A 22,922-nucleotide genomic window follows, 5' to 3' on the forward strand; every position below is an offset into this window, starting at 1 on the left:
CGAGGAGTGCTTCGCCGGCGAGAAAACGACATCGTTCGCCGTCGACAGCTATTTCGCCGTCGAGGCGGCGAAGACACCCGACGTCGAGAGGATCTGGGTCGCCGTCGACACGGCGAACACAGTCCACGCCAAGGAGATCAGAGTCGGGCTCGCCGTCGACACGGCGAGGGAGATCGCCGTCGAGAGAGAGTGTTCGCCGTCGGAGGCGTTCACCGTCACTGCACCGACGTCGAGGTTCGTCGTCGAGAGGTTCTCAGCGGCGAGACGAGTCGACGTCTAGAGGCACTCGGCGTCACCGCAGTTCGACGTCGAGGAGTGCTTCGACGTCGAGAAGACCATCTAAGAGGCCTAGAAGGGTTTATACAACCTCAGAATCCTCGGCCTCGCTTATCCTACTTCCAGCATCACCACAGCTCTCACAAAGGCAGTCGCCTTTACCACAGACGCCGGTAACACCTACGGCTCCTCTTCCGGCGCCTCCTCCAGAACCTGTTCCGAGGACTCCAACGCGATCTGCAGGGCGTTCTGGTTATTCCTCGAGACGTACATCTACCTCAAGGCACCGTCGTCAATCACATCATGGACATTCTTCATCGTCCACACGAGACTACTCTCCAACCTTATCAGACTCACCATCCCCAAGAGTGTCTCCCATAGATGATGTCAACACATTTCAGGAGGTCTTAGTGAGAGGGGCAACCAAGCTGAATATCCCGCTAGCAGCTCCAGCCCAATCGACATCAGTAATCTTTGAGACCTTGCATCAAAGGACATCTTCACAACCTTTACTTCCGCTGGTTCCGGGTCTTATTGAACCGGCAATGGACATTTTTCTCACGCCGGCTACAACAAAGTCTGCTCCTTCCAGACTCATTAAAAAGTACCGTCCACCAGAGCAAGATCCTCTATTCTTGAGGTCGGACCCAGTACCAGACTCGGTAGTTATAGTGGCAGCGAAGAAATCGCATTCAACGTCACTGTCTTCCTCTGCTCCCCCAGACAAAGAAAGCAGAAAGATCGATGCTGCAGGAAGAAAAGTATGCTCGACGGCATCTATCACCATGAAAGCAGCTAGTGCCACTGCTTTATTAGGGAGATATGATCGATCCCTCTGGGACTCTATACTACAGTTCTCAGAGCATCTCCCTAGGGACAAAAGGGAAGATTTCCTAGAGGTCGTGAGCGAGGGAGCAATGGTTTCTAACCAGATCATAAGTGCTGCGGCAGATGCTTCAACTCTATCCGCACATAACTATGCTCATGGTATAGCGCTCAGGAGACATGCATGGCTGCGGCTTACATCGCTTAAACCCGAAGCACAGCAGAGGATACAGAACCTGCCTTTCTCAGGCTCCACTTTATTCGGCTCTCATGCCGATGATGAGATGGCCAGAATGAAGTCGGAGCTGGATACCTTAAAAGCGGTAGGCATAGAGCGACCTAAAGAACAGCGAAAGGGATTCCGCCCATATCAAAGAAGACTGTTCACCCACAGGTATCAGGCTCCACATTGGTCGTCTTCACGCCCTCAGCAACAGCAGCAGCAGCAGCAGCAGCATCAGAGGGGCTTCTCCAGAAAGTCGACAAGGGGTCGTTCAACACCTCAGACCCAGACACCTCGACAAACTCCCACGTCTAGGCCCTGAATCTTTGCTTCCCCCTCCTCCGTTACCCACTCCGGTAGGGGGAAGTATCTCAAATCATCTAGACGAGTGGCTACGCATCACAACAGACGCCTGGGTATTGAATATTGTGAGACATGGTTACGCTCTCAGATTCACCAGTTCTCCACCATCTGTTCCACCCAAAACAGCCAACCACCATCTCGAAGCTCTGCAGTTAGAGGTCAATATCCTATTGCAAAAAAGAGCCATAGAACCCGTTCCCATCAGCCAACATGGGAAGGGGATTTATTCGAGATATTTCCTTGTACAGAAAAAAGACAAACAAGAGTTTCGTCCCATCTTAGATCTGAGGACAGCAAACAAATGGATTCGCAAAGAAAAATTCAGGATGTTAGCCTTACACCAAATTTACCCACATTTACGTCAGGGCGACTGGCTATGTGCGATCGATCTTTGCGACGCTTACTTCCATATCCCAGTAGCCAAGAAACATCGAAAATTCCTAAGGTTCACTGTCGGAAAACGCCATTACCAATTTGCAGTTCTACCGTTCGGCCTAAAATCAGCGCCAAGGACTTTTTCCAAATGCATGGCGGTAGTAGCCGCCCACTTGAGGAAACAGCGAATATTCGTCTATCCCTATCTAGACGATTGGCTCATAAAGGCCTCCAGCTATCTCGAGGCACAGCAGCATTTCGAATGGACTCTACAACTGCTACAAAAATTTGGTCTTCAAGTCAATCTTCTGAAATCAACAGCAACACCTGTTCAGAGGTTGCATTACTTAGGGGCCATTGTAGATACCAAGCTAGGAAAGGTGTTTCCTTCGGAGGAACGACGGTTATCGATTCTCCAAAAGTGCAAACAACTGCAGGAAAGACCTCAAGCCACTGCAAGAATAATAGCTTCTCTACTGGGCTCGATGGCGTCTTGTATCCATCTGGTTCCCAATGCTCGTCTCCATATGAGACCATTGCAGGAAAATCTAGAGGATCAGTGGTGTCAACTGAGGGACGATTGGGAGAACAAAGTCCTGCTGTCTCCTCACACCCTACAATCCCTCAAGTGGTGGTGTTTGCCCAGCAATCTCTTGGTGGGGATTCCGTTCCAACAACGACCTCCATCTCAAACCATCGTAACAGATGCGTCACTGCTCGGATGGGGGGCGCACATGGAACATCTTCGAGTCCAAGGCGAGTGGTAACAGAAAGAGAGTCTCTATCACATCAATCTGCTGGAACTTCGCGCAGTCCACCTTGCGCTCAAAGCCTTCCTTCCCTCTCTGAGAACGGAAACTCTCCTTCTTCAGACAGACAACGTGGCCACTATGTACTACGTGAACAAACAAGGAGGCACCAGGTCCAGAATTTTATCCAGAGAGGCCCAGACAATCTGGCATTGGCTTCTAGCCAGGAACCTGTCGCTAGTGGCAACTCACCTGCCCGGCATCCAGAATGTTCAAGCGGATGCCCTCAGTCGGGTAATAAGCGAGAACCACGAATGGGTACTGTAGGAAGTTGGCTCTGTATGTGCTATTTCAAAGTAAGGAATAGCATGCACAGAGTCCAAGGGTTCCCCTTAGAGGTAAAATAGTGGTAAAAATAGATAATACTAATGCTCTATTTTGTGGTAGTGTGGTCGAGCAGTAGGCTTATCCAAGGAGTAGTGTTAAGCATTTGTTGTACATACACATAGACAATAAATGAGGTACACACACTCAGAGACAAATCCAGCCAATAGGTTTTTATATAGAAAAATATCTTTTCTTAGTTTATTTTAAGAACCACAGGTTCAAATTCTACATGTAATATCTCATTCGAAAGGTATTGCAGGTAAGTACTTTAGGAACTTCAAATCATAAAAATTGCATGTATACTTTTCAAGTTATTGACAAATAGCTGTTTTAAAAGTGGACACTTAGTGCAATTTTCACAGTTCCTGGGGGAGGTAAGTTTTTGTTAGTTTTACCAGGTAAGTAAGACACTTACAGGGTTCAGTTCTTGGTCCAAGGTAGCCCACCGTTGGGGGTTCAGAGCAACCCCAAAGTCACCACACCAGCAGCTCAGGGCCGGTCAGGTGCAGAGTTCAAAGTGGTGCCCAAAACACATAGGCTAGAATGGAGAGAAGGGGGTGCCCCGGTTCCGGTCTGCTTGCAGGTAAGTACCCGCGTCTTCGGAGGGCAGACCAGGGGGGTTTTGTAGGGCACCGGGGGGGGACACAAGTCCACACAGAAATTTCACCCTCAGCAGCGCGGGGGCGGCCGGGTGCCGTGTAGGAACAGGCGTCGGGTTCGCAATGTTAGTCTATGCGAGATCTCGGGATCTCTTCAGCGCTGCAGGCAGGCCAGGGGGGGATTCCTCGGGGAAACCTCCACTTGGGCAAGGGAGAGGGACTCCTGGGGGTCACTTCTCCAGTGAAAGTCCGGTCCTTCAGGTCCTGGGGGCTGCGGGTGCAGGGTCTCTCCCAGGCGTCGGGACTTTAGGTTCAAAGAGTCGCGGTCAGGGGAAGCCTCGGGATTCCCTCTGCAGGCGGCGCTGTGGGGGCTCAGGGGGGACAGGTTTTGGTACTCACAGTATCAGAGTAGTCCTGGGGTCCCTCCTGAGGTGTTGGATCGCCACCAGCCGAGTCGGGGTCGCCGGGTGCAGTGTTGCAAGTCTCACGCTTCTTGCGGGGAGCTTGCAGGGTTCTTTAAAGCTGCTGGAAACAAAGTTGCAGCTTTTCTTGGGGCAGGTCCGCTGTCCTCGGGAGTTTCTTGTCTTTTCGAAGCAGGGGCAGTCCTCAGAGGATGTCGAGGTCGCTGGTCCCTTTGGAAGGCGTCGCTGGAGCAGGATCTTTGGAAGGCAGGAGACAGGCCGGTGAGTTTCTGGAGCCAAGGCAGTTGTCGTCTTCTGGTCTTCCTCTGCAGGGGTTTTCAGCTAGGCAGTCCTTCTTCTTGTAGTTGCAGGAATCTAATTTTCTAGGGTTCAGGGTAGCCCTTAAATACTAAATTTAAGGGCGTGTTTAGGTCTGGGGGGTTAGTAGCCAATGGCTACTAGCCCTGAGGGTGGGTACACCCTCTTTGTGCCTCCTCCCAAGGGGAGGGGGTCACAATCCTAACCCTATTGGGGGAATCCTCCATCTGCAAGATGGAGGATTTCTAAAAGTTAGAGTCACTTCAGCTCAGGACACCTTAGGGGCTGTCCTGACTGGCCAGGGACTCCTCCTTGTTTTTCTCATTATTTTCTCCGGCCTTGCCGCCAAAAGTGGGGCCTGGCCGGAGGGGGCGGGCAACTCCACTAGCTGGAGTGTCCTGCTGGGTTGGCACAAAGGAGGTGAGCCTTTGAGGCTCACCGCCAGGTGTGACAATTCCTGCCTGGGGGAGGTGTTAGCATCTCCACCCAGTGCAGGCTTTGTTACTGGCCTCAGAGTGACAAAGGCACTCTCCCCATGGGGCCAGCAACATGTCTCGGTTTGTGGCAGGCTGCTAAAACTAGTCAGCCTACACAGATAGTCGGTTAAGTTTCAGGGGGCACCTCTAAGGTGCCCTCTGTGGTGTATTTTACAATAAAATGTACACTGGCATCAGTGTGCATTTATTGTGCTGAGAAGTTTGATACCAAACTTCCCAGTTTTCAGTGTAGCCATTATGGTGCTGTGGAGTTCGTGTTTGACAAACTCCCAGACCATATACTCTTATGGCTACCCTGCACTTACAATGTCTAAGGTTTTGTTTAGACACTGTAGGGGTACCATGCTCATGCACTGGTACCCTCACCTATGGTATAGTGCACCCTGCCTTAGGGCTGTAAGGCCTGCTAGAGGGGTGTCTTACCTATACTGCATAGGCAGTGAGAGGCTGGCATGGCACCCTGAGGGGAGTGCCATGTCGACTTACTCGTTTTGTCCTCACTAGCACACACAAGCTGGCAAGCAGTGTGTCTGTGCTGAGTGAGAGGTCTCCAGGGTGGCATAAGACATGCTGCAGCCCTTAGAGACCTTCCTTGGCATCAGGGCCCTTGGTACTAGAAGTACCAGTTACAAGGGACTTATCTGGATGCCAGGGTCTGCCAATTGTGGATACAAAAGTACAGGTTAGGGAAAGAACACTGGTGCTGGGGCCTGGTTAGCAGGCCTCAGCACACTTTCAATTGTAAACATAGCATCAGCAAAGGCAAAAAGTCAGGGGGCAACCATGCCAAGGAGGCATTTCCTTACAGGTACTACACGACGACGTCGTTCATTCCATTTTCGCACTCTGGGGTACCCCTTCTACAGACCTATTCGCAACCCCAGAAAACAAAAAATGCCAAAACTTCGCCTCCAGATATTACCATCCAGGGACACTGGGGAATGCCCTATGGATAAGCTGGTCAGGGGCATTTCTTTACGCCTTTCCACCGCTTCCCCTGATTCCGGCAGTTCTCCAGAAGCTGTCCAATGCTCAGACCAAAATGATCCTAATTGCTCCGGAGTGGCCACGCCAGTGGTGGTTCCCAGACCTTCTTCACCGGTCACTCAAACCACACATCAGGCTACCATATCGCCCGGACCTTCTCACGAAGTTCAGAGGGCAGATATCTCATCCCAACCCCTCATCGTTGAGTTTGGCAGCATGGCTCCTGAGCTAGTGCAATATGGACATTTGAACTTACCTCAGGACTGTATGGAAATTCTGAGGGAAGCAAAACGCCCTTCCACACGATCAGCCTATGCAAGCAAGTGGAAGAGATTCTGCATTTGGTGTTTACACAACAACATTGACCCGGTTTCTTGTGGAGAACAATCTATCTTACCATACTTGTTAAGTTTGGCAAAATCGGGCTTACAACTGTCGTCAATAAAAGTTCACTTGGCGGCGATAACAGCATACAGAAAGAGTCCTTCACAAACTTCCTTTTTTCAGATTCCGATTATTAAGGATTTCCTAGAAGGTTTAAAGAAGGTTTTTCCTCCCATTAGAAAGCCTTCTCCTCCATGGGAACTGAACGTTGTCTTATCACGTCTGATGCTGCCGCCATTCGAGCCGATACACAAGGCATCGCTGCAGCATCTCACATGGAAAGCTGCTTTTCTGGTGGCAATCACTTCAGCGCGTAGGGTCAGCGAAATCCAGGCCCTTTGCGCTCAGGAACCCTACACGGTTTTTCATTCTGCAAAAGTGGTAATGAGAACTCATCCAAAATTTCTACCTAAGGTAGTCTCCGACTTCCATGTGAACCAAACAATTTCATTACCGACTTTCTTTCAGAATCCAGCTACTCCTGCTGAGAGAACTCTGCACTCTCTGGATGTAAAGAGAGTATTGAAATTTTACTTGGACAGGACAAAAAGCTTACGAAAATCACAACAGCTTTTTATTAACTATGGCCCAATCAGAACAGGTTTGGGCACATCTAAACAATCTTTATCCAGGTGGATTGTTTCATGTATAATGTTATGTTAACAGTTAGCAAACAAATCCCTTGGTGGTAGACCAAAAGCCCACTCGACCAGAGGGAAAGCAGCTACTGTAGCCTTGATGAGAAATGTCCCTTTGGCAGAAATATGCAAGGCTGCCACTTGGAGGTCGGTCCATACCTTTACTAAGCATTACTGCCTTGATACAGACGCTAGGGCAGATGCTCAGGTTGGACAGGCTTTGCTCAAGAATTTGTTTGCATGATTCATGTTTTTCTCAGTATTCTTATATCGACTCCACCGCGGCTATGGGGATGGGCTTGCTACTCTATTCAATGCTTATGACTATACATGGAAATCCCCTACGAGAGAAGAAATGGTTTCTTACCTGTAACTCCAGTTCTCTCGTAGGGGTATTTCCATGATAGTCATAAGCAACCCTCCCTCCTCCCCGGTGGAGTTGACATAGAACATGAATATTATGGAGGTGGGTACTCCAACAAATGTTTTGTTTTTTCTTCATGTCAGGTAATAGCCTCCAAAAAAGAACTGAGGCAACTGCCTTTTGCTGTGCATGATGGGAAACAGGAAGACTTTACTTTTCTTAAAGGCACAGCTCTATTTACATTCTGTATAATGGCAGCCTATGGGCTACACTGCCCTGCATTGTTTTATTCTCATCAGAGGTGTAAATAAAGTATGAGAATGTATTTGTTATTACATTTCTAGAATAAATAGGTGTTTGAACATGAATTTACACTACTATTGATTTTCTTTTCAACAATTTGGCCTGTGTAGCTGTTCACATAGGCTGCACAATGTTATTCTTAAGTGTTTTTTGACAGACCTTTTCTTTAAACGGCTGGTGTTTGCACTTAAGAATATACTTCACATCAGTGCTCCGGGGTCCCCGCAGGCGCGCGGAACTATTCAATGCTTATGACTATCATGGAAATACCCCTACGAGAGAACTGGAGTTACAGGTAAGAAACCATTTCTTAGTATGTATACTTTTCACATAAAACACAATAAGCTGTTTTAAAAGTGGAAACTTAGTGCAATTTTCACAGTTCCTGGGGGAGGTAAGTTATTGTTAGTTTCAACAGGTAAGTAAGTCACTTACAGGTTTGAGTTTTTGGTCCAAGGTAGCCCACCGTTGGGGGTTCAGAGCAACCCCAAAGTTATCACACCAGCAGTTCAGGGCCAGTCAGGTGCAAAGGTCAAAGAGGTGCCCAAAACACATAGGCTATAATGGAGAGAAGGGGGTGCCCCGGTTCCAGTCTGCCAGCAGGTAAGTACCCGCGTCTTCGGAGGGCAGACCAGGGGGGTTTTGTAGGGCACCGGGGGGGGGGGGGGGCACAGAAAGTATCACAGAAAGTACACCCTCAGCAGCGCGGGGGCGGCCGGGTGCAGTGTGCAAACATGCGTCGGGTTTCCTTCAGGTTTCAATGGGAGACCAAGGGGTCTCTTCAGCGATGCAGGCAGGCAAGGGGGGGGCTCCTCGGGGTAGCCACCACCTGGGCAAGGGGGAGGGCCTCCTGGGGGTCACTCCTGCACAGAAGTTCCGTTTCTTTAGGGGCTGGGGGCTGCGGGTGCAGGGTCTTTTCCAGCCGTCGGGAAATGGAGTTCAGACAGTCGCGGTCAGGGGGAGCCTGGGGATTCCCTCTGCAGGCGTCGCTGTGGGGGCTCAGGGGGGACAACTTTGGTTACTCACAGTCGTAGAGTCGCCGGAGGGTCCTCCCTGAGTTGGTTGTTCTCCACCAGTCAAATCGGGGTCGCCGGGTGCAGTGTTGCAAGTCTCACGCTTCTTGCGGGGAGTTGCAGGGGTCTTTAAATCTGCTCCTTGTAACAAAGTTGCAGTTCTTTTGGAGCAGTGCCGCTGTCCTCGGGAGTTTCTTGTCTTTTTCGAAGCAGGGCAGTCCTCAGAGGATTCAGAGGTCGCTGGTCCCTTGGAAAGCGTCGCTGGAGTAGGTTCTTTGGAAGGCAGGAGACAGGCCGGTAAGTCTGGGGCCAAGGCAGTTGGTGTCTTCTGGTCTTCCTCTGCAGGGGTTTGTCAGCTCGGCAGTCCTTCTTGTAGTTGCAGGAATCTAAATCTTTAGGTTCAGGGAAGCCCTTAAATACTAAATTTAAGGGCGTGTTTAGGTCTGGGGGGTTAGTAGCCAATGGCTACTAGCCCTGAGGGTGGGTACACCCTCTTTGTGCCTCCTCCCAAGGGGAGGGGGTCACATCCCTAATCCTATTGGGGGAATCCTCCATCTGCAAGATGGAGGATTTCTAAAAGTTAGAGTCACCTCAGGACACCTTAGGGGCTGTCCTGACTGGCCAGTGACTCCTCCTTGTTATTCTCATTATTTTCTCCGGCCTTGCCGCCAAAAGTGGGGGCCGGGGGCGGGCAACTCCACTAGCTGGAGTGTCCTGCGGTGCTGTGACAAAGGGGTGAGCCTTTGAGGCTCACCGCCAGGTGTTACAGCTCCTGCCTGGGGGAGGTGTTCGCATCTCCACCCAGTGCAGGCTTTGTTACTGGCCTCAGAGTGACAAAGGCACTCTCCCCATGGGGCCAGCAACATGTCTCTAGTGTGGCAGGCTGCTGGAACCAGTCAGCCTACACAGATAGTCGGTTAAGTTTCAGGGGGCACCTCTAAGGTGCCCTCTGTGGTGTATTTTACAATAAAATGTACACTGGCATCAGTGTGCATTTATTGTGCTGAGAAGTTTGATACCAAACTTCCCAGTTTTCAGTGTAGCCATTATGGTGCTGTGGAGTTCGTGTAAAACAGACTCCCAGACCATATACTCTTATGGCTACCCTGCACTTACAATGTCTAAGGTTTTGCTTAGACACTGTAGGGGCACAGTGCTCATGCACTGGTACCCTCACCTGGTACCCTCACCTATGGTATAGTGCACCCTGCCTTAGGGCTGTAAGGCCTGCTAGAGGGGTGTCTTACCTATACTGCATAGGCAGTGAGAGGCTGGCATGGCACCCTGAGGGGAGTGCCATGTCGACTTACTCATTTTGTTCTCACTAGCACACACAAGCTGGTAAGCAGTGTGTCTGTGCTGAGTGAGGGGTCTCCAGGGTGGCATAATACATGCTGCATCCCTTAGAGACCTTCCCTGGCATCAGGGCCCTTGGTACCAGAGGTACCAGTTACAAGGGACTTATCTGGATGCCAGGTGTGCCAATTGTGGAATCAAAAGTACAGGTTAGGGAAAGAACACTGGTGCTGGGGCCTGGTTAGCAGGCCTCAGCACACTTTCAATTCAAAACATAGCATCAGCAAAGGCAAAAAGTCAGGGGGTAACCATGCCAAGGAGGCATTTCCTTACAGTCACTGTACGAGTTGTCTGTAGAAATGTCTTCCCTTTATTTATATATGATCTGTTCCACCACCCTATCTCTTCTGCCACTTTCTGCGTGACAACCACTAGATCTTCCCAACTCCCTATTGCTTGGGACCATTGATTTTGCAGCCATTCCAGTAATGGTTTCATGTGAGGTCTTGCAAATGGGATCAAAGGGAAATAGGAAGCCATTATTCTCAGTAACTTACCCACCGTCCTCACTGTCAGAGCTTGCCCCTTCTGGAAGCATAGAATTTTGTTCGATAAAGTCTTGATTCTCTTCTCACTGGGGTACACTTTCCCACGGCTGGAGTTGATTCTAGCTCCTAGAAACATATGTTCTTGCTTTGGTTCTGGAGATCATTTTGCCACATTTCCTGAGAATCCCAAGGTGAATAGAGTTTATCACTTGTTGAATGTGTCCCTTGCATTTTGTATAAGAGTTTGCCCTTAATAGTCAGTCATCCAGATAATGGTAGATGTGAATGCCTTGTCTTCTCCGATGTGCTGAAACTGCCGCAATGTACTTTGTGAATACCCTTGGGGCTGATTTTATTCCAAAGGCTAGAACGTTGAATTGGTTATGTTTTTGTCGACCACAAATCTGAGATATTTCATGTGTTTTGCATTCATTGGTATGTGCAAATAGGCATCCTTTAAGTCTATTGTTGGCACAAAACCTCCGATTTGTAGTTGTGATATTACTTATTGTAGTGTCATTTTGAATTTTTTGCTTTTATGAATGTTTATAAACCTCAGGTCTAGAATATGTCAGAGATCCATCTACTTTGGGATTAGAAAATAATTTGAACAGTTTCCTTTGTTGATTGCTAGTCTTGGAATCCGCTCTATAGCATCTTTCTCCAGCAACTCCTCCACCTTCTTGAGTAGTATGGCTTTTTCTCCTGTTGAGTGCTCTCGTGTTTGATCTTTTTGGTGGTAGCGCTCTTAACCATTCTATACAATATCCGTATTGTATCGCATTGTCTGATGTGATCTTTGTCCACTCCTGAAGAGAGTTTTATATTTTTCATTCTACCTGCTTTTGTAAAGGAGAGGATGTTTTTTACATTCTTTCCTTAATCATGTTGCTTGAGGTAGTGTTTGAAGTGCCGGCAAGTCACTTATTTGAGAAAGTTGTCCCTCCTCCTTGTGGAAGCTCTCTTACTAGTGTCCAGCCTTGAAAAGCCTGCCTGCCCTGATTGTACTGCTAACTTTGTTGCCGTTGTGTTGATTGACTGCCTCCCTGGAATGACTGGTTCAAAGAGCTTGACAGAAAGTTACTTCTTCTTGTCAGTCTTCCTAAAGGAGCTGTACCTCTTCTAATGCTCCCTTATGAACTGGAGTGCTCTCATGGACCTGGAAGTCTCATTCTTTTCCAGTTGATTTAGAGCCTTATCAACTGCATTTCCAAATAGCTGTTTGCCACTGAATGGGGCATTCAGAATGGCCACCTGACCCTTTGGTTTGAACTCCAATAGTTTAAGCCACGAGTGGCGACGTAGTGCAATAGCCGTCATCATATGTCAGCTGTGTCTAGTACAGACTTCAGGCATGTGCTGGTAATGTTTCTGCCCTCTTTGCCAGGTGTGCTGCCCTCTTCCGGTATTGTTCCAGTAGATGTTTTATTAACTCCGCCATCTCATCCCAGTTTTGATATACATAATGGCTCAGCAGAGCGTCTGAATTTGCGATGTACCAAAGATTCACAACACTTTTTCAGAATTTCCAGCCCATTAGATCCATTAGTTTGCTCTCCTTTGTCTGGAGGAGGGCCTGAGGTTGATGGGATGATGGCCCTTTTCCGTGCTGTAGCTGTAATAACAGAACCAGCTGAAACTGAACCTTTTATATTAGTAAGATCTTTAGATGAATACTTATGTAAGAAATTGCCTCTTTTGACATGGTCACCCCTACTGTTGCCTAGTTTCTGATGTAACTTTGACTGAACGTGCACTGGGTTCCTGCTAACCAGGTCTCCAGTGCAAGATCTCTTCCCTAAGAACTGCACAGTTGTTCTGCACAATTGGCACGCACTTTAGCACCAACTGTAAGTCCCTAGTAAAGGGTATCCCAGGTATCTACGTCCTGGAGTACTAAGAAAGGTCCCTGAGGGCTGTAGCACCAGTTGTGCCACCCTCAGGGACTCCTCACTAAATCCACACAGTGCTGCCATTGCAGAATGCCTGCTGGTGCAGGCTAAATTGAAGACACAACCTGTCACACACCTTTGGTGTGCCAGGACCCCTACCACTGCATGTGCCAGGTGTAAGTCACCCCTAAAGCAGGGTACATCATGGCACATGTGAGGGCATAAATGCACGAACAGATATGCTCCTGCTATATGTCTGTTGATCCTGAGACATAGTGAGTGAAAAGGGAAGCCATTTTAAATGCGTGTGCTGAACACTGGTCACTACGAGTTCCCCAGCTACAGGATGGCTACACTGAACCCTGGGGTGTTTGGTATCAAACATCTCAGAATAAAGCCTCACTGAATCCAGCTATGAATTTATTAATAAATGCGCACAGAGGGCACTCTAGAGGTGCCCCCTGAAAACTTACCAGCTACTAGTGGGTTGACATACTGGTCTTGACCAGTTCATCCACCACATACTCGTTTCTGCCCCCCACCCCTTTCCCAAGGGCCCGAGATAAAAACCTGCACTGGGCAGAGGTGATACCACCTCACAAAGGCAGGATGGGCATTCCAGGGAGGAAGCTTCAAAGGACTAGCCGCCTTTGTAATGCGACCTAGGTCTCTTCAGATGGTGAAGATCAGAGACTCCCTTGTCCTGAACCCCACTTTTGTCAGCAGCACAGGTAGGAAAATAAGGCAGATAAGGAGGTTGTCCCCAACGGACTTCCTAGCCAGAGCCTGCAACATGGTTGTACCGAGGTACTACTCCCATTGAAAACTATTGGGCACCCGACCCTTACTGCACCCGTTCCTGGTGTGACCTGCTGGTGTGGTTCTGATCGGTGCCCAGTACTTACCTTATCCCTTTTAGACTGGCCTTGTAAGCCGGTGTTAACCCTGCTGTTGCTGAACATTGTTTTCTCCCATGGGTTAACATTGAAGAACTCTGAGAATTGTACTAAGTGTTGATTTTTGAATCTGAAAAGTATTTATGCTTGAAAAAATACTTACCTGATTAAGAATGTTTGGTAATGAAACATAAAAAGAAGTGTTATTGATCTAATTTGGTCTCATTTATTCTTTGAGTGTGTCTCATTTATTGCGTCGGATTACAAATGCTTAGCACTACCCACTCTGAGAAGCCTAACTGCTCGCCCACACTACCACAAAATAGATGATTAGTTGTAAGGAAATGCCTCCTTGGCATGGTTACCCCCTGACTTTTTGCCTTTGCTGATGCTATGTTTTGAATTGAAAGTGTGCTGAGGCCTGCTAACCAGGCCCCAGCACCAGTGTTCTTTCCCTAACCTGTACTTTTGATTCCACAATTGGCACACCCTGGCACCCAGATAAGTCCCTTGTAACTGGTACCTCTGGTACCAAGGGCCCTGATGCCAGGGAAGGTCTCGAAGGGCTGCAGCATGTATTATGCCACCCTAGAGACCCCTCACTCAGCACAGACACACTGCTTACCAGCTTGTGTGTGCTAGTGAGAACAAAATGAGTAAGTCGACATGGCACTCCCCTCAGGGTGCCATGCCAGCCTCTCACTGCCTATGCAGTATAGGTAAGACACCCCTCTAGCAGGCCTTACAGCCCTAAGGCAGGGTGCACTATACCATAGGTGAGGGTACCAGTGCATGAGCACTGTGCCCCTACAGTGTCTAAGCAAAACCTTAGACATTGTAAGTGCAGGGTAGCCATAAGAGTATATCGTCTGGGAGTTTGTCAAACACGAACTCCACAGCACCATAATGGCTACACTGAAAACTGGGAAGTTTGGTATCAAACTTCTCAGCACAATAAATGCACACTGATGCCAGTGTACATTTTATTGCAAAATACACCCCAGAGGGCACCTTAGAGGTGCCCCCTGAAACTTAACCGACTGTCTGTGTAGGCTGACTAGTTCCAGCAGCCTGCCACACTAGAGACATGTTGCTGGCCCCATGGGTTGAGTACCTTTGTCACTCTGAGGCCAGTAACAAAGCCTGCACTGGGTGGAGATGCTAACACCTCCCCCAGGCAGGAGCTGTAACACCTGGCGGTGAGCCTCAAAGGCTCACCCCTTTGTCACAGCACCGCAGGACACTCCAGCTAGTGGAGTTGCCTGCCCCCTCCGGCCCCGGCCCCCACTTTTGGCGGCAAGGCCGGAGAAAATAATGAGAATAACAAGGAGGAGTCACTGGCCAGTCAGGACAGCCCCTAAGGTGTCCTGAGCTGAAGTGACTCTAACTTTTAGAAATCCTCCATCTTGCAGATGGAGGATTCCCCCAATAGGATTAGGGATGTGACCCCCTCCCCTTGGGAGGAGGCACATAGAGGGTGTACTCACTCTCAGGGCTAGTAGCCATTGGCTACTAACCCCCCAGACCTAAACACGCCCTTAAATTTAGTATTTAAGGGCTCTCCCTGAACCTAGAAACTAGATTCCTGCAACTACAAGAAGAAGGACTGCCTAGCTGAAAACCCTGCAGAGGAAGACCAGAAGACAACAACTGCCTTGGCTCCAGAAACTCACCGGCCTGTCTCCTGCCTTCCAAAGAACTCTGCTCCAGCGACGCCTTCCAAAGGGACCAGCGACCTCTGAATCCTCTGAGGACTGCCCTGCTTCGACGACGACAAGAAACTCCCGAGGACAGCGGACCTGCTCCAAAAAGACTGCAACTTTATCCAAAGGAGCAGCTTTAAAGAACCCTGCAATCTCCCCGCAAGAAGCGTGAGACTTGCAACACTGCACTCGGCGACCCCGACTCGGCTGGTGGAGAACCAACACCTCAGGGAGGACCCCCGGACTACTCTACGACTGTGAGTACCAAAACCTGTCCCCCCTGAGCCCCCACAGCGCCGCCTGCAGAGGGAATCCCGAGGCTTCCCCTGACCGCGACTCTGAAACCTAAGTCCCGACGCCTGGAAAAGACCCTGCACCCGCAGCCCCCAGGACCTGAAGGACCGGACTTTCACTGCAGAAGTGACCCCCAGGAGTCCCTCTCCCTTGCCCAAGTGGAGGTTTCCCCGAGGAAGCCCCCCCTTGCTTGCCTGCAGCGCTGAAGAGATCCCTTGATCTCTCATTGACTTCCATTGCGAACCCGACGCTTGTTCTAACACTGCACCCGGCCGCCCCCGCGCCACTGAGGGTGAAAATTCTGAGTGGGCTTGTGTCCCCCCCCGGTGCCCTACAAAACCCCCCTGGTCTGCCCTCCGAAGACGCGGGTACTTACCTGCAAGCAGACCGGAACCGGGGCACCCCCTTCTCTCCATTGAAGCCTATGCGTTTTGGGCACCACTTTGAACTCTGCACCTGACCGGCCCTGAGCTGCTGGTGTGGTAACTTTGGGGTTGCTCTGAACCCCCAACGGTGGGCTACCTTGGACCAAGAACTGAACCCTGTAAGTGTCGTACTTACCTGGTAAAACTAACAAAAACTTACCTCCCCCAGGAACTGTGAAAATTGCACTAAGTGTCCACTTTTAAAATAGCTATCTGTGAATAACTTGAAAAGTATACATGCAATTGAAATGATTCAAAGTTCCTAATGTACTTACCTGCAATACCTTTCAAACAAGATATTACATGTTAAATTTGAACCTGTGGTTCTTAAAATAAACTAAGAAAAGATATTTTTCTATAACAAAACCTATTGGCTGGATTTGTCTCTGAGTGTGTGTACCTCATTTATTGTCTATGTGTATGTACAACAAATGCTTAACACTACTCCTTGGATAAGCCTACTGCTCGACCACACTACCACAAAATAGAGCATTAGTATTATCTCTTTTTACCACTATTTTACCTCTAAGGGGAACCCTTGGACTCTTTGCATGCTATTCCTTACTTTGAAATAGCACATACAGAGCCAACTTCCTACATTAGTCATATCTACTTTTGCCTCTGCAAACCCACTGGGGATCCACTGGACTCTGCACAGTGTACTTCTTTGTAGTGCACCTTATAGAGAGCCAGATTCCTACAACTGGGGTAGGTTCTTAATGCGGCCCTTGGGAATAAACAAGTTAAAGGGGTAACTCCCATGCCCCTTTCTCTTTCAAAGGTGTCACCTTCATGTAAAGTGCTGTTGTCCAGCAAGGCCATAAGTTTTGCCTCTAGGACAAAGGCATTAACTGTAGGGTATGCTTCAAAAGAAAAGGGCGATCTGGAGGAGAGGATAGAAGTAAAGGGTGCAGCCACAGCTCAGTTCAATGACCCATCGTCCAGTTGCGACTTACCCAAACGGCTGGTAAAATTGGAGACACTCCCTTCCAATGGAAGACTATAGTGAGGGGGAACGTAGTCAGAGGTTTGGAGCAGTGGTGGGGCAGACTGTTCCAATACCATTAGTGAAGCCTCCTTGTAAGGAAATGCCTCCTTGGCATGGTTGCCCCCTGACTTTTTGCCTTTGCTGATGCTATGTGTACAATTGAAAGTGTGCTGAGGCCTGCTAACCAGGCCCCAGCACCAGTGTTCTTTCCCTAACCTGTACTTTTGTATCCACAATTGGCAGACCCTGGCATCCAGATAAGTCCCTTGTAACTGGTACTTCTAGTACCAAGGGCCCTGATGCCAAGGAAGGTCTCTAAGGGCTGCAGCATGTCTTATGCCACCCTGGAGACCTCTCACTCAGCACAGACACACTGCTTGCCAGCTTGTGTGTGCTAGTGAGGACAAAACGAGTAAGTCGACATGGCACTCCCCTCAGGGTGCCATGCCAGCCTCTCACTGCCTATGCAGTATAGGTAAGACACCCCTCTAGCAGGCCTTACAGCCCTAAGGCAGGGTGCACTATACCATAGGTGAGGGTACCAGTGCATGAGCATGGTACCCCTACAGTGTCTAAACAAAACCTTAGACATTGTAAGTGCAGGGTAGCCATAAGAGTATATGGTCTGGGAGTCTGTCAAACACGAACTCCACAGCACCATAATGGCTACACTGAAAACTGGGAAGTTTGGTATCAAACTTCTCAGCACAATAAATGCACACTGATGGCAGTGTACATTTTATTGTAAAATACACCACAGAGGGCACCTTAGAGGTGCCCCCTGAAACTTAACCGACTGTCTGTGTAGGCTGACTAGTTCTAGCAGCCTGCCACAAACCGAGACATGTTGCTGGCCCCATGGGGAGAGTGCCTTTGTCACTCTGAGGCCAGTAACAAAGCCTGCACTGGGTGGAGATGCTAACACCTCCCCCAGGCAGGAATTGTCACACCTGGCGGTGAGCCTCAAAGGCTCACCTCCTTTGTGCCAACCCAGCAGGACACTCCAGCTAGTGGAGTTGCCCGCCCCCTCCGGCCAGGCCCCCACTTTTGGCGGCAAGGCCGGAGAAAATAATGAGAAAAACAAGGAGGAGTCACTGGCCAGTCAGGACAGCCCCTAAGGTGTCCTGAGCTGAGGTGACTAACTTTTAGAAATCCTCCATCTTGCAGATGGAGGATTCCCCCAATAGGGTTAGGATTGTGACCCCCTCCCCTTGGGAGGGGGCACAAAGAGGGTGTACCCACCCTCAGGGCTAGTAGCCATTGGCTACTAACCCCCCAGACCTAAACACGCCCTTAAATTTAGTATTTAAGGGCTACCCTGAACCCTAGAAAATTAGATTCCTGCAACTACAAGAAGAAGGACTGCCTAGCTGAAAACCCCTGCAGAGGAAGACCAGAAGACGACAACTGCCTTGGCTCCAGAAACTCACCGGCCTGTCTCCTGCCTTCCAAAGATCCTGCTCCAGCGACGCCTTCCAAAGGGACCAGCGACCTCGACATCCTCTGAGGACTGCCCCTGCTTCGAAAAGACAAGAAACTCCCGAGGACAGCGGACCTGCTCCAAGAAAAGCTGCAACTTTGTTTCCAGCAGCTTTAAAGAACCCTGCAAGCTCCCCGCAAGAAGCGTGAGACTTGCGACACTGCACCCGGCGACCCCGACTCGGCTGGTGGCGATCCAACACCTCAGGAGGGACCCCAGGACTACTCTAAGACTGTGAGTACAAAAACCTGTCCCCCCTGAGCCCCCACAGCGCCGCCTGCAGAGGGAATCCCGAGGCTTCCCCTGACCGCGACTCTTTGAACCTAAAGTCCCGACGCCTGGGAGAGACCCTGCACCCGCAGCCCCCAGGACCTGAAGGACCGGACTTTCACTGGAGAAGTGACCCCCAGGAGTCCCTCTCCCTTGCCCAAGTGGAGGTTTCCCCGAGGAATCCCCCCCTTGCCTGCCTGCAGCGCTGAAGAGATCCCGAGATCTCTCATAGACTAACATTGCGAACCCGACGCCTGTTCCTACACTGCACCCGGCCGCCCCCGCGCTGCTGAGGGTGAAATTTCTGTGTGGACTTGTGTCCCCCCCGGTGCCCTACAAAACCCCCCTGGTCTGCCCTCCGAAGACGCGGGTACTTACCTGTAAACAGACCGGAACCGGGGCACCCCCTTCTCTCCATTCTAGCCTATGTGTTTTGGGCACCACTTTGAACTCTGCACCTGACCGGCCCTGAGCTGCTGGTGTGGTGACTTTGGGGTTGCTCTGAACCCCCAACGGTGGGCTACCTTGGACCAAGAACTAAGCCCTGTAAGTGTCTTACTTACCTGGTTAACCTAACAAATACTTACCTCCCCTAGGAACTGTGAGAATTGCACAAAGTGTCCACTTTTAAAACAGCTATTTGTGAATAACTTGAAAAGTATACATGCAATTTTGATGATTTGAAGTTCCTAAAGTACTTACCTGCAATACCTTTCGAATGAGATATTACATGTAGAATTTGAACCTGTGGTTCTTAAAATAAACTAAGAAAAGATATTTTTCTATATAAAAACCTATTGGCTGGATTTGTCTCTGAGTGTGTGTATCTCATTTATTGTCTATGTGTATGTGCAACAAATGCTTAACACTACTCCTTGGATAAGCCTACTGCTCGACCACACTACCACAAAATAGAGCATTAGTATTATCTATTTTTACCACTATTTTACCTCTAAGGGGAACCCTTGGACTCTGTGCATGCTATTCCTTACTTTGAAATAGCACATACAGAGCCAACTTCCTACACTCCTCAATCCAACCCTGTCACAAAATAACAATACAACTGATGGCTGCAGTTATCTGTCCTAGAAAAGCCATGGAACTTTTCGTACGGTTGGTGAATTTGCTGTGCAGGGAAGGCAAAGCCTAAGACACAGACTGTAACCCTTATGCTCTTGAAATTTTACAAGAAGTCTGCTTTGCTCAGAATAGCCACTCTCTATCAAAAGCTTGTCAAGAGGTGTAGCTTGGACATCTCAGAAAGGTCAGTACAATGCATACATATACTGCAGCAGCTTGACAACTACACCCAGGAACTAGTGAATGGTGTGAAGTCACATTTCAGGATCTTCATGTGCCAAGACAGACTGACAATTATTCAGTTTCACTAGTTTCCCATAAGGCATGGACAAAAAGCCCAAAAGGAAGGTGACATAACTGTGTGGAGCCAGGCTGCCGTCACAAAAACTGACGCAAGGTGTAAAAAAAAATTTAGACTGTGTCCACATCGGCTTTAGGAAAGACTTTTGGAATCTCTTTTCAGGATTATGTCTGAAGCACTAAATGTGCGGTAAAGGGTGGAAAACAAAAAAGCATGGTCTAGTAGGTCTTATAATAAATACAACTGATATGTACAGACCCAAAAGAACATTACATACCTTTTGCTATCAATATCTTATTGGCGAATCTGTTTAATACAGTTGCGTAAAGTATTATTTGCTTCATACAACTTTGACCCTGGTCAAAATGACACATTCTCATTGAGCTAAAACCCAGAACTACCCAAAATAAACCCTAAGCACACTTACTCAGGAGGAGCCATCTTGCTAACATCTACGTCCTTCAGAAATTCACTCTGCAGTGACTGCTCTGCTGTAAACCGTTTGCTGGGATCTAGGGTGAGCATGTGATCAAGCAGATCCAGTGCTGGAGGAGGAATGCTAAATATGAATCAAAAATAAAATGAAACAAGAGGATTATTAGCCACACATTTGAACACAACTGGAAGAGCCACAAGATTTTCATTCTATGTCCACTTGTGGAAAATAAACCTTTAAAAAAAACAAAAAAAACACAAGAAAGCAATATACACAAAAGGCTTTTGGGCCACAAAAAAGGAGTTCAAAATCCACTCACAAAGCAAATTCTTCTCGTAGGCGTCGTCTGTACTGCTTCTTGGGCTTCATTGTATTGAAGTATGGCAGCTTGATGACATCTGGCCACACAGCAGGGCTAGGGCTTCCACAGAGCCGGCTAAAAGAGCAGGAATCACACTCAGACACTGCACTTGAACGTGTTCCAGTTTTATTAAACAAGAACAAACAAAGTGGACAGATATAGCAAAGAAACAAGTGGGTGACAAACAGCCAGTGAACTGTCAGAGAACCAAACACAAAAGATACGCTAGGTCAGGAAGCAGGTGTTAGAATCCAAAACAAAATAAGGGGAGATGACAGACAGGAGGAAAAGACCAACTGGTGGTGGGAAGTAGAGATTAAAAACTAGGAAAAGCAGGACAAGAAAGAACAGCCAATACATGGAACCACAGAACAAGGGCCTGGTTGCAATACAAATTATGAGAAAAAAAAAAAAAAAAAAAGAGAAGAATGAAGACTGGAGTCTTGAAGGAAAAGAATCCTGATCTCAGGTATCAGTTCTAACCATGGGAATTGAGAACCCAAGAAGGAAAGGGTGCTAGAAATCATGAACATTTTGGGTAATACATTATTCATTTGAATGATCTGCTCCTCCTGTGTTCATAAAGTAGATCTAGAATAGCCAGAGGGAAACACTGTATAAAATACATTACCTAATCAGCTCCAGCTGTGCCAGCTCCTGATGGGCTTGAAAAACTGGCTTCTTTGTAAACAACTCACCCAAAATACAACTAGAAAAAAGAAAATAATTTACTACAGAATAATTTTAGATTCAAATGCTAGTATGTTTCTGCTTTCTATAATTAGTTTAATAACCCACTTTAACAAGTAAAGTGCTTACCCACAGCTCCAAACATCTATTGCTGGTGTGTAGCGTTCTTCCCCTAGCAGCAATTCTGGAGGTCGATACCACAAAGTTATCACTTTATTGGTATAGGGCCGACTAGAAAAAACACAAAAATAAGCATGCAGTTAGGCCCTGGCTGATGGAGCTTTCCAGTAGAGAGTGCTAGATACTACTGAACGCTATTTTGATACCAACTGGAATAGTATGGCCCTTAGGACAACTGAGTGGATGGCAAAAAAGTGGTACTGAGGGGGGGGGGTAGGGGTGTGTGTGTGTGTGTGTGTGTGTGTGCAGGGCGATATTGGTTGGGATACATCGGACACTAGAGGAAGACATAACACGTCATGAAGCAGAATTGAGGGACCCGAAAAAGGTGCTTACAGATGATCAGACAGAGTGTAGGAAGTTGGCCCTGTATGTACTATTTCAAAGTAAGGAATAGTATGCACATAGTCCAAGGGTTCCCTTAGAGGTAAGATAGTGGCAAAAAGAGTTAATACTAATGCTCTATTTTGTGGTAGTGTGGTCGAGCAGTAGGCTTATCAAAGGAGTAGTGTTAAGCATTTGTTGTACATACACCCAGGCAATAAATGAGGAACACACACTCAGACAATTCCAGGCCAATAGGTTTTTGTATAGAAAAATATATTTTCTTAGTTTATTTTAAGAACCACAGGTTGACATTCTACATGTAATGTCTCATTTGAAAGGTATTGCAGGTAAGTACTTTAGGAACTTTGAATAATCACAATAGCATATATACTTTTTACATAAAACACATTTCGCTATTTTAAAAGTGGACACAGTGCAATTTTCAAAGTTCCTAGGGGAGGTAAGTTATTGTTAGTTCTTGCAGGTAAGTAAACCACCTACAGGGTTCAAATTGGGGTCCAAGGTAGCCCACCGTTGGGGGTTCAGTGCAACCCCAAAGTCACCACACCAGCAGCTCAGGGCCGGTCAGGTGCAGAGTTCAAAGTGGTGCCCAAAACACATAGGCTTCAATGGAGAAGGGGGTGCCCCGGTTCCAGTCTGCCAACAGGTAAGTACCCGCGTCTTCGGAGGGCAGACCAGGGGGGGTTTTGTAGGGCACCGGGGGGGGACACAAGTCAGCACAAAAAGTACACCCTCAGCAGCACGGGGGCGGCCGGGTGCAGTGTGCAAAAACACGTCGGGTTTTCAATAGGTTTCAATGAGAGACCAAGGGGCCTCTTCAGCGATGCAGGCAGGCAAGGGGGGGGGCTCCTCGGGGTAGCCACCACCTGGGCAAGGGAGAGGGCCTCCTGGGGGTCACTCCTGCACTGGAGTTCCGATCCTTCAGGTCCTGGGGGCTGCGGGTGCAGGGTCTTTTCCAGGCGTCGGGATTTTGGATTCAGACAGTCGCGGTCAGGGGGAGCCTCGGGATTCCCTCTGCAGGCGTCGCTGTGG

At 48.5% G+C, this 22,922-nt stretch overlaps 1 protein-coding gene across 2 annotated transcripts in view; it reads right to left on the reverse strand.

Annotated features, from left to right (window-relative positions):
• The window catches only part of CDK12 (cyclin dependent kinase 12), a 358,486-nt gene that overhangs the window by 90,073 nt on the left and 245,491 nt on the right, over positions 1–22,922 (reverse strand). For both annotated transcript variants that reach the window (XM_069237454.1, XM_069237455.1), the window contains exons 8-11: positions 21,492–21,593; positions 21,304–21,381; positions 20,631–20,747; positions 20,303–20,434 (exon numbers count right to left, since the gene is read on the reverse strand). In XM_069237454.1, the coding sequence (XP_069093555.1) occupies positions 20,303–20,434; positions 20,631–20,747; positions 21,304–21,381; positions 21,492–21,593 (429 nt within the window). The remainder of the gene's footprint in view (positions 1–20,302; positions 20,435–20,630; positions 20,748–21,303; positions 21,382–21,491; positions 21,594–22,922) is intronic.

This window comes from Pleurodeles waltl, chromosome 6 (genome assembly GCF_031143425.1).
Source record: "Pleurodeles waltl isolate 20211129_DDA chromosome 6, aPleWal1.hap1.20221129, whole genome shotgun sequence".
In the NCBI taxonomy this organism is placed as follows: domain Eukaryota; kingdom Metazoa; phylum Chordata; class Amphibia; order Caudata; family Salamandridae; genus Pleurodeles; species Pleurodeles waltl.